Raw genomic sequence first — 12591 nt, 5'->3', positions numbered from 1 at the left:
TCACCAGCACGCAAGTGTTTGACGTTTATTTTAACACATGTTCAGGTTTGCAGTAGCTGTTTTGGAGCTCGATGACACGTAGGAAGTTTTCTTTATTTTGGACCTAGATTAAAATGTATCAAGACAAGTTATTGCTGTTCGAATATTATGATTTATAATATATTGATTTATGATTATTTATGTTATCTTATGTACCTTGCGCGTGCGCGAATGAATGTATTTATTAAATATTGACACCCAATAGTGTCACGAGTAATGAAACAATATGTGGCGCCCCGATGTATAATCCGCCTTTGGTCGGGGTGTTACAACAAGTGTATCCGTGGATCGATACTTGGTTCTTACTTGTACTATTCTACATATACGATATGCAAACTTGCCTATTTGTGTGTGGTTTAGTTAAGATAAAAATCATTTTTATAAATTTAAAACAAGAAATTTTGTGAAATAAATCTTTTGAAAAACTTAACACCTTTTCTACCATATCCACATCGCATCAACAAGAGATCAAGTTTTAGACTAAGATTAAAGCCCATGAAAAATGGTATACAAAGGAAAACCTAAGTTGGTTGACCGGAGATCATACGATCTAAGTTCAATAGGATAACCTAATAATATATCTAAAGGGTGGTCACTTTAGGGGCATAACTTATGCATAATTTGATGTATAGCTAATATGTGTATCCTCCTAAATTATAAAGGAGTCTAATTTACTATTAATTACACCAACCAAAGAAACATAGCATATTTTTTTCTTCCACGAATAATTAGAGGGAGTACTCTCTAAACTTCAAATTCATCTATCCAAGTTCTAATACACTAATCTACCTGCTGTAACCTCGGGTGCGTGGCCTTCTTTGGCAGTGCATACTGCTTCGGTCGTCGTACTATGGGAGACCTTATCTCTGTTTTAAGGGACCCATGCTTAACACGAATCCTCAACCAGAACCATCAACATTTTGCTTGTTTTTTTTTGTAGTCAAGGTGTTTAGTCGAAGACCAAATGTGATGAACACACAAGACAATGATACTATATGAAGACTTGTTAAACTACCCACTAAAGACTTTGGATCATATCAATTTTAAATATAAAATTTTGTTTTTATTCAGTTTTATAAACGGTATAGTACTACTTTATTTATCTTGTATAACGAGAGTATCTTTATACATATTTTATTTTTAATAAAAAATAACCCATGTGCTACATAATGTACATTAAAAAAAAACTTTTGGATGTTGATACTAAAAGTTTGTTCTTGATCTATAACTGATATGTGGTTAAAACAAATCTAACATTTTGTTAATTGGAAAAGAAAATGTAGTTGAAAAAACAAGTGAGCTTTTGCAATCCTATTCTTGCATTTGTTAACTTATACATTTTATCTTAAATAAATATATAAACAAAATCTCTTTATACTCGCTCAAGACACTATATTACTTTATTTGTAAATAAAGGTTTCTCATGTATTTTACCCGAATTCATGGTTATGGGTCTCACCAAACCTAAATTGCACTTAAGCAGGTTATAACATCCCGTAAATTTAAAAATCATTAATATTAGATAAAAAAATCCAAAATAAAGATATACTAAAAACTAATATCCAATTAAAAAAATATTATTTGTAATTCAAAACAATTTTATAGTAAAAAAAAAAAGGAAATTTTATTTCAAAGAATATAGGTTGTTACAAACAAAATAAGCAAAATCATTACAAATGAAGGTGTTACAATCAATAGTTGAAATACATGCCTTGTATGTATGATACAATAAATAATTTAGACATGATCGCCTAGTAAATATGGTATAATCGTATCATCATAGAGATAAGTTGTAAATAAGATTCCATAAGCTTTGTCGATATTATTGGCTAAATTCATTATGGTTTATGTTGTCTTGTTTGGATTGGATTCTACGATGGAAGGCTTAGGATATTTATATGAACTTCCAAGCTAGTCATTTAGCCAAAACCGCAGCATTGTACATTATACTAAAAGCCTTCTCAGTGCATTTCTTGAACTTTACCGGATCGATGAGCCCTTTCTCGGTTCCAACCGCAACCCTTAACTGATCCATGTAACTCATTACAGTCACCGTAAGACTCTGCGAAGCGGTTAGCGTCAAAGAAAGATTAGTTCTTTGTTTGAGAAACGCGCACAACATGGAGAACCAAAATCTAGCAAATGCAAGATATAAACAATGGTACCTGTGGAACATTGACAACCATAAAATACAAGCCTTTAACGGGTTGATTGGCAAGGGTCATCTTTTCGACTGGCCCGATCAAATTTGATACCGTCATGCTTGAATTCTTCAACGTGTTGTGAATGTATTCAGCTGTCGCCTTTATAAGCATCATCACAATATTTTAGTGCAACTGAATTTCAAATATATATATGGTGATAATATAGTAGATACGAATACCTCTGGTCCTCTATATTTTCTCACAGATTCAAGTAACATTCCAGTGAGATAAATCGCAGACGAGTTTCTCTTACTCTTGATGATATTTTGTGTCTCTTGAACGAATTTTAGGGGATCTAAAGACTGATCAGATTGGTTTAGTTTCGGCAATGAAACATGCAAGAAACCGAACTGGTTTCCCCACTGAACTTGTGCTTCTTGGTTTTGAACCATCTCATTCACCGACCTGTAACCACCAATAGATCTAGTGTTTAGCAACACTAATGCTGTGGTCCTTGCATTTTTTTCTTTTTCACATGCTGCTTCCATGTATAGTCTTGTCCCGAGGAAAATTATTCCGGTAATCACATCGTTTATCGTCTGTTCAGAAACAAATTATTGCTTAGAAATGTCACACGCATCGGATATGGTGGACAAATACATTTTACGCGATGCCATAATTATGGTAAAAACATATCTAATCACTAGTATTTTTGTTTACATATTGTGTACACTATTAGAAAGTAAACATGTATGTACGGGTTACTAAACTTCATAATGCATGCATTAGTCACTCGTCAATGCATCATCGTATTCACCGGTGTGTTCATGATGGTTGTGTTCACCGCTGCTGATCGAACATGCGAAGTTTTTTGTTTTTTATTTTTTTATGTTATTATGAAAATGACCCTAAATAAATTAAAGGTAGTCGGTATCTGAACAAATGTGTTGTGTGTATATATTATTAATTTAGTTGGTGAACATATAGATATACCATACCAGTGAACATTTATGTTAATGTTATCATAGCAAATGGGAACTAATGGGCATCCTAGCCCCACCACCTGATCCACCCCTACTAATAACACTCCCCCTCAAAATTATATAATATCTTTGAAATAAATGATTGATAAACGCTAGTAAAAAGAAGTGTTTTGATAAACCATTAAACAAGCTTCCACCTTAGCATATAATTCTTTAAATACGATAAATAAAAAATTAAAATGCAAGTCACATAAATATAAGATACAATATGTGAAAACTAGGAAACCTAAATACACACAAGCATATATATTATCCAAGTTTACGATATATGAATATTATCATAAACATATAAAGTTTCATACTTTCATGATTAGATATTTAGATGTCTTATTTATATAAGGGGGTGTAATTTTGTTATTGTATATACAGCAATTGGGTCCCATATATTTTTTTGAGCGCTCGAATGAGACCCATCAACCGTTGCCACATTATTATTAATTCGATCTATTGGGTGGTGTGACATTATTACACTATCTGATCGGTTGATAAAAACAATTAATTCGCTGTGTGAATTTAATATTCCACGTAGTGTTTAACAATTTTTTCTTCTTCTTATGAAGATTTATTAAGTATTTAATAATGGGTATAATAAAACTAAAAAATCATCTTTATTAGTTGTCACACCCAAACCGGCCTACCTTCTAAAATATCTACCCAAAACTTGTAATCTCTTAATTCAAAAAGGAATATTATTTCAACAGGTTTTTTTTAAAGATTCAAAATACTTTATTTAAAAAAAAACCTCTATAGAATTTTTTTTTTTAAAGTTTTAAACGGAAAACACTTTGCATTAAAAAAAATCATTTCTCTAACAAGTATTTTTATTTTTTAATAATACATAAACTTTTTTTTTATCTCATGACCTTCTATTCACACGTTAACCACTTCCTTATCACCCTATCAAGGTGAGAATGACTAATAAAACTTGTAGAGAGTGGTAATTTAGGGTTTTAGGGTGTTTTGAGTGAACAAGAGAGAAATGCAGTGATTTTTCTGTATATTTGAAAAGTTAATGTTCACATCCTATAATATTTTAATATATTTTGAAAGTGATCGTGAGTGAAATAAAAACAAATGGTAATGATATAAGAATAAAAAGTGTAATTTAGTTAAAATGAAAGAGAAAATATAATTGATTTTAAGTGAAATTTTAGATTTGAAGATAGATGATTGGACGTGAATGCTCTAACATGTATTTAATAACAATAAGTCAACTAATTATGTGAGAAAACTTACAATACTCGATAACTTATTTGTGTCACCCATCTAAATCAAATGTATGAACAGTCTTTCGTTTATGTAACCCATCTGTCGTTCTAATGTGTAACCTTCTGTATCAAAAGCTACCTCAATTTTCATACAAAATCCTTATCACGAAGCATATAATCATTCAATCTAATGCCGGTCACTATCTCAATCTATTTTGTTAGACTCAGTGTAATAACTATATACGTAAGACATGCCATTGATCTATAAAATGTAAAATCATTCAGGAGCCGATTCCTAAAAATATGTCAAACAAATGATGAAGATATACATGATAAAATCAAAGAATTAGACATGTTAAATACAACAATATATTAATTAAGGGGGTGTCAAACATCAAATGTTATACACATACTTTAAGATAATTGTTGTTAACATTAATCAAAAGTTGTATAAACTAGAAGAGCATAACATTTTGATACCGTAACACAAAATATCATTACTAGTCTACTTATTAGAAATTAATAAGATGTATAATAAATGTGTCATGACTCACGCATGAAAAAATCACACACACACGCATGTTTGTGTAATTTTGAATCTTTGTATAATGTGATGTGCATATAGATCTGATATGATGCAAGATCTTTAACTATACCTCTTGTCATAGAGAAAATCCATAGACCGGCTAATAATGGCCGTGTTAATACTAAATAATGACACTATAAGAAAGCTGTTTGTTGAAAATAAACGTTAGCGTGACCACCCATGAACAAGAGATTCTTTCATAAATTTCTAAATGGGTTGCCCCCATTTAATTACTCTCAACTTTCACTCTTCGGCCAGAAACATTCCTTCATAATTTATTAGCTAACTTGAAACATAATTAATTTGATAATTTTTTGAAATGGCTTGAAAGTGCTAGAAAAAAATAAGGTGATAGTTGAAAGTGGTGGTAAATTTTTCGTTAGTTGAGAGCATTCCCAACCAACAAGTAAAAACTGAGAGTATTTAAATCCAATATCCCTAATTTAAAACACCGACCCAAACCAATGTCATATCTATCTAACTATGTAAGCATGCTTTTCACAAAAAACTATATGCGGGTTAACCTTTATACTAAAAGGACTTGACAAATAAATAAGTTAAAAAGACATGTGGAATAGATTCATACCACTTGAAGGCTGGACTTAATTTTCTTAACTTGATCCAAGGAGAATGTCATTGACATTATATTAATCGGGCGAAACTCCACCCCTTGTTCCCCGGAACGTATCGGGGTCTGATTATCTTCCAAGAAACTACTTTTCAAAATGCTCCAACCGAAATCCAAAACCGTGTTTATTGCACCACTTAATGCATGCGGCACAACACTCATTAGGCTCTTAATTTCATTGTCTTGTTTAGTGGATTTTTGAAAGTTGGGAAATGTCAAGGGGAGAGAAGGATTATCTGCTCTTTGTAGACATGAAAGAAGAGCACCCATAAGAGAGAAACCATCACCAAGTGCATGGTGAAGCTTGAACACTAGGCTTCCAGATGCATTGCTTGTTGGGTACTTGAAGATGTGAACTTCCCACAATGGCCTTGTTTGTGGGAGTGGATCCATTGCTATTTTTGATAGGTAATCGTTGAAAATATGATCATAAGACTCTAGTGATAGTCCTTCTGGAAAAAGTGGGACTTTGATATGGTCTTCCCCCTTCACTTCAACTCTCTTCCAAAGCTTGCCTCCTTCTCCATCTTTAACCTGTTAATACAATCAACAATGGCGAATATGTAAACTGGTCAACTATGCACGCACCGTCTGAACATCACATCGATTCAAACGGCTGTCCATATAGTGAATGATGGCCGTTTTGACCAAAACATTTATTTGATATTGCATAGGGTCCGAAAAGAGGTCAGACGGCCGTTTTGGACAGAAATTTTCAAATTTTGACAATCTACTGTCAGAACCTCCGTTCAAATATTGGCTAGACATCTGTTTTAACCAAAAAAAATTCAAAGTTTGACTTTTTTGGTTTAAAATGTCAGTCTTGGAGTTTTATGGATGGCCGTTTGATGGTGAGAAATCAAATAACGGTGGCGCAGCTATAGCATGAGTTGTATGCCAACTTGGGTTTTAATGATTAATAAAGAAGTACAGAATAAATACTATATTTGAAGTTCAATAGATCATAATGAGTCAAAATCAAGAAGTCATTCTCTATCACATGAATTTATACAAATAGTACACAGTATACAGATATATAATTTGATTGCTTGTTACTTTTTTCAGTTTTGTTGGTCACTACCAAACAAACATAACCCATGCAGTACCACTGAATAAACTTGAAAAGAGATAATAATGTGAAATCTCCTGGAAATTAACTAGACATCCATACGCTGAAATAGAACATTTCGGCTCATTTTTAGTGTAAAAATGAGCCGAAATGTTCTAGTTTTTGAATAATAATGAGCATCATCAAGATCAAGAGAGAGTAGTACCATAATGGAAGAAAACCGAGGGTTTATGGGTAGAAAGACATTGTTGATGAGTGCAAGGCTTGAAGAGTCATCAATGGGGTTCTCAAACTCCAAGATGCTAATGACCGAAACCGAAAGCGCCGAGCTATTGAAGTACTGGCCGGTTGGGCTCACCGGCTCTGACATTTTCGCATCCTCCACACATCCTACATTCACCTTCAACTCCATATTTTCTCACTATGTGTACGTGTTTTGCTGCTAAATAGTATTCTGCTTGATAAGTAATTGTTGCTCCTTAACATAAAAAAGTGTCATGAGATATATATAGCAGTGTGTTGTAATAGATTTTTTTATGATAACAATTGACTTTGTTATGGTGAAGGCTCATAGTTAAGGGTGGCACATGCGTAGTAGGTGCCGCCCAATTAAAGCAATACGTTTACGGTTCCATGGAAACATTTAATACGGGACTGGAAGATTTCATTTACTCGTTCCTTTATTAATGTTTTTTTAACTAGATTCATAGATTTTCATAAATTCAGTTCAAATTGTAGAAAGTTATCGTCAAGCGTGGTCTTGTTGTTCATGGGTGTCCACTGGGCTTTCGACCCGTCGATACTTATTTTGACGATTTATGTGGTGATCATTTTTAGTCATATAGAGTTTCATTACAAAAGAGTAAAATTATGCAACAATGAAAAGAAACTTAAATTTGTTGTGAAACAATAACCTATTAGCAACCAATATTCATAGTAGATAAACATAAGAAAATAATATAGAGAGAGGTAATATAGAATGATGGATGGGAGGAGTCTTTTCATTGAGTATCTCTAATACCAAATACAAGAGGCACTATTTATAGGACTAGAACATTAATACAACATAAATAATTATGTAAGTTATGTATGTGGAAAGTCACCATATTATGGATCATTCATAACACTCCCCCTTGACTATCCACATAATGTGATACGCTTAGTGATGTTGCCTCATTAAAAACCTTGCTAGGTAAACCCAGTGGGATAAAACCATAGCTAAGGGAAAAAGAGTGCAACGCGTATAATGCTCCCCCTCATTTATATATCCTTTAAGTGACGGAGTCTGATCTTCTGTGAAAGTCTATCTAAGATTTTGGAGTTGATAATTCACCACTTGATCTTGTAGTGTACACTTTCTTATTCGGTGGAATGATGTACTATCTTCATGTAAGACTTTCTCATCTTGTAATAAGTAATTTGTAATGCGTCTTCTTGTAATTAAGTACCACAACATCCATCACTTTGTTATATTACATTCCCTGCATTAATACGACTAACCAAACCTTTTGACGGGTTAGAAAAATATAAATCAAATATTACATACCTTGCATGTATCAAAATCTTTGTTTAGATTTTCGGTGTCTCTTCACTTGAAAAAAATTATATCTTATTAATAAATAAATAATATGTGTAGTTATGTATAGCTAGCAAAAATATTGCATAAATTGCAATAAACTATGGTACTTCTTAACCAAGAATTTCTATTTAGAATAAGAGAAATTTGTTCTATATGAGATGAATTTCATATGTATTAAATGTTTCAACATCTTCTATATGAAGTTTGATTGCTATAAAAATATCACTATACAAATGCTTTACACGCATATCATCTCTTTATGGGATACAATGTAATCATCAACATGATTTTAAAATGTTCAAAAAATGGATCGAATATATCATATTCGTATCTCTTTTCCCGAGATAATCACCGAGTTGATTATAACATGTCTGACTCGGCTATATTAGTTCACATTAGAATCTGTTAACTTCATATAGCAAATTTCTTTAGCTTTTGTTTAAATGCTTCATGCGTGTATAATTTGTCATGGATTTCCTTTCATGTTGACCAATCATGTATAAAATTTACTCTTCAAGAGTTTTGCATATAAACTTCATCTTTTTACCACATCATTTTCTATATCATATTCAAAGATACTATCAACAATTATCTTATTTTCATTTCATATTGCAGAATTTATATATATAGTGTATTGAATATCACCATATGCTTAGTGATGCATAAAAATTACATCATTAAATTGTTTACTTTTAAGCAATGAATCATCTTAAGAAACTCGCAAGGAGTCTCATTTGAATTTTATTCATCATAGCATACAAGAATAAAAATGTGCTCGGATTCAATTTATATATTGTAGTTATATTGTTCTCAAGAACTTTATACGATTTTGGCAACTTAAATCCTTTGGAGATTTCATATAAATTTCATTTTAAATATATATGCACATATTAAATCTCTCTTGTATCACCCGATTAAACTTGTTGCGTCCTCCATTAAAGAATAAGTCCTTCTCATAATTAATTAGGAGTTTTTCAGAAAATACTTTTTGTCACCATTTGTGCTTTATATTTCATAATGTCACATTTCTAGGCTTCGGCACAAAGGCTCATTTGTATCTAACGTATTTTACAACCGTTATTTATAGGGACCAATTGCCCAAAACATCTAGATTCGTGAGAGATTTCATTTTTGCCTCACTTGTGTCTTTTTCTTTTTATTCATTCAAATTTCATTTATCTGCGGAACTTAATTCTTGATCCTCATCTTTTCCATTATTTCAAGCGCTATACAAAATTATCAACGACGTCGATTTTCTGTCGGTTCCACATATTTTCAGACATGATATAATATATTGAGATCTCTTTATTCAGGTACCTTAGGTTCTTCTGGAACCATCATGTCTAATGTCTCTTCAGGAAACCCTTTTATTATACCTCGACTTGACCATTTTAATTACCTGCTCCATTTTCGAGGATTTTTATTATGTGAACCGAATCGTCTACCATGCTTCAGGTATGCCATAGACTTATCAAAAATATATTATTGTCCTTCAGGGACACTAATCTTACTCGGAGCACTAGCAGTTGGTATATGTGACTTTGTTAGTCACTCTATTTAGGTTAGTGAATGCATATGGTAGTTAATTCGCTAATTGTTGTAAATGAATGATCGTTTTAACTTCTTGCTTGCACTTTACAACTTGAGGATCAACATAATGATAATTCATTACAACCTTTTAATTTTCAAACTGCTTCTTATTTCCCCCTTATGTTGGAAATATTATTTTGTTTAAGTAAAATCAATATTAAGTCGTAAACGAATGTCACGTTGATGACTCTATATACATAATTATCAATACTTTTCCATATCAACATATATTCCCAACCTTCCTTGATGTCTCGTGTTTGTGCATTATGGAGGAGTAATTACAATGTATATTGCACTTTTAAAAACTATAAATGGGAAGTATTTGGTTCCCGATCGAAAACCAATTGTAATGGGGATAAAGTATTATGACTTATTGGCCTTATGTGAATTAATATTACCTTGTGTAAAAAACACATGTTCCAATAAACAAATATGAACTTTTACTCTCATAATTATTGGATTTGTATTTAATCAAAGTCGTTTGTTCATCACCTTCGACAAAAAAATTTTATTTTGTAACAATATTCATCAGATATTGTTTAATACTTATTCCAATAATCATTAGTAATATTGGAATTAAGATCACCGCTAGAATAGTGTGCTTGCTATTAGCTAAGTCACACGTCACACAAACTTCAGGTTGCAAATTTGATAACCATTTAGATGATGCATCGATTTAAAAACACTAAATGGTATCATGTCGGGATATACATATATCATTTTCATAGTATATTAGAGATTTATACCCAACTTCGTTGGTTAACAATTAACTTCCCCTTGAGAACAAACATTCTATGTTTAATTACCATGAAGAAGCTTTTGGTTCTCCATAAATTCACATCATCAATGACTCGGAATGGTCAAACCGGTCAAGCCAATATAATGAAAAATCATGATCCATAATTTTCCAGCTTATGATCATATATGTTTTAGTTTAACTTGTGTTTGTTTAATACACGACAGAAAATTGAGAGAATAGTGATCATCACTTTAAACATTCATGTTAAAATACGTTTCCTGTGTTTTATTCTTGTATAATCACTCACTTAGTGTGCCATTTCTTGTGGTCAATAGTAACATGGTTGATCTCATTATCAACGCGTGGTCAATATGATTTCCTCATTTACCATAATCGTGACCTTTATAATGATCATTGTATAAACATCACATTATTAACATAGTTGATCTCATTATTAACATGAGCATCATAACAATTTTTAATTATCATGATCATAGACTTTACACGATTATAACATAACATTCACATCAAGGAATGGATTATTAGCCAAATTTTCATGGTGGCATCATTACACTTTCTATATTTATGTATATGATCGTGACCTTTACACCGATCATTTTTATGTTCACATCCTTTTCAGGAATGTATTAGAACCATAAAACATTCATCTTATTGTTATTTTAAACCTTTTTTTTCACTTATTTGACAATAATGCTACTTCATGAGCATATACGAGGTTTAATAAATGAAAATTGTATTGTTAAACCTTTTCTTAGAAATGATATTCACACCAACTACTCTCAATTAAGAGGTAATTATGATCAAGTGATGCTCATTTGTCTTTTAATCTTCAATAGTAAGTTTATAAGTTTATAATGGGTTGTAAAGAGCAATGTCTTATATATAATCACAAAAATAATGATATGTATAAATTGGTCTTTTAATGGATGCATTCAAGACCCTTTAAAGACAAATTATATCATCTAATACAAATTAGTTAAATCATTTAATTCTAAATATGATAACGTACATCACAAAACGAATCATATGATGTCTATAATGTAATCACAACTATAAGAATGTTTCAATAAAAACCATATAATTTTAATATGTTTCTGATGCATCAAAATTTTTATCAGTGAGTGAGTGAATATAGAAACTGTTCGTGATGTATTGATAATAATGCATGTAATTTGTTCTTTATTTTTGGACTTGAATTAGGAAAATAAAAAACAGCCAAGTCTCAATAAGTGAACTTAACATCTTATACGTTTCATTAGATTTCATAAGTTCGTCAGTTATACAAATGAAATATATCTTGTCAAAGTGTTTTTTTATATATAATATATAATCAACAATAACAAATATATATTTAACACTTTAACTTAAATAACTATGTCAAAAATAAGATTTAAAAGCTTAAGATTCAATTATATATGACTTCGTCTACATTTGCAATATGAACTTTTCAAAGTATAGACCAATATGTATGTAGTTATACATGTTATTTATATATTCACAACTCTATGTTAAACCTAATACTTGAATTAAAACAAAAGCATTTACTTCATAAAGTACCAACTTAAGTTATATGTGTCATTTAAAACAGAAACCTAAATTATTTAAAAATAAGTTGTTGAAAATGTTTAAAAGAAAATGAACCGAAACTACCAATTTAAATGATATCTTTATCATCAGTTTAAGTGATTTAATTATAGAAGTCAAGGGCTTCACTTAATTAACAAGCCAAAACGCCAAACTAGTATGTGAAAGATTTAAAAAAAACCTTAAAAATAAAATCTCAAATTGTATGCATCATTTTGCGTGAGACTTATACCAACGATTTGTTCAACTGTTTAATACACAAATAACATCAGCTTCTTTCCCCATATAAGATCGTTCTTTTTAGCTATAATTTCTTGGTTGAAGCGTATAAAGCTAAATTCTTTATTAACATAAATAAATA

At 31.1% G+C, this 12591-nt stretch overlaps 1 protein-coding gene across 1 annotated transcript; it reads right to left on the bottom strand.

Annotated features, from left to right (window-relative positions):
* Positions 1-1705: 1705 nt before the first annotated feature.
* On the bottom strand, positions 1706-7550 carry LOC143610541 (wax ester synthase/diacylglycerol acyltransferase 4-like). Its single transcript, XM_077084997.1, has 6 exons — positions 6923-7550; positions 5607-6182; positions 2423-2782; positions 2205-2342; positions 1920-2101; positions 1706-1883 (listed from the first exon to the last, which is right to left on the bottom strand). The coding sequence occupies exons 1-5, from the start codon at positions 7127-7129 to the stop codon at positions 1955-1957; spliced, it is 1428 nt and encodes a 475-aa protein (XP_076941112.1). The 5' UTR covers positions 7130-7550; the 3' UTR covers positions 1706-1883; positions 1920-1954.
* Between the last annotated feature and the right edge of the window lie 5041 nt (positions 7551-12591).

Source organism: Bidens hawaiensis, unplaced genomic scaffold (genome assembly GCF_021521415.1).
Source record: "Bidens hawaiensis isolate Kalapana, Puna unplaced genomic scaffold, B.hawaiensis_p1.1 tig00026829_1, whole genome shotgun sequence".
Classification (NCBI taxonomy): Eukaryota; Viridiplantae; Streptophyta; class Magnoliopsida; order Asterales; family Asteraceae; genus Bidens; species Bidens hawaiensis.
This window is presented reverse-complemented; position numbering and strand designations above follow the sequence as displayed.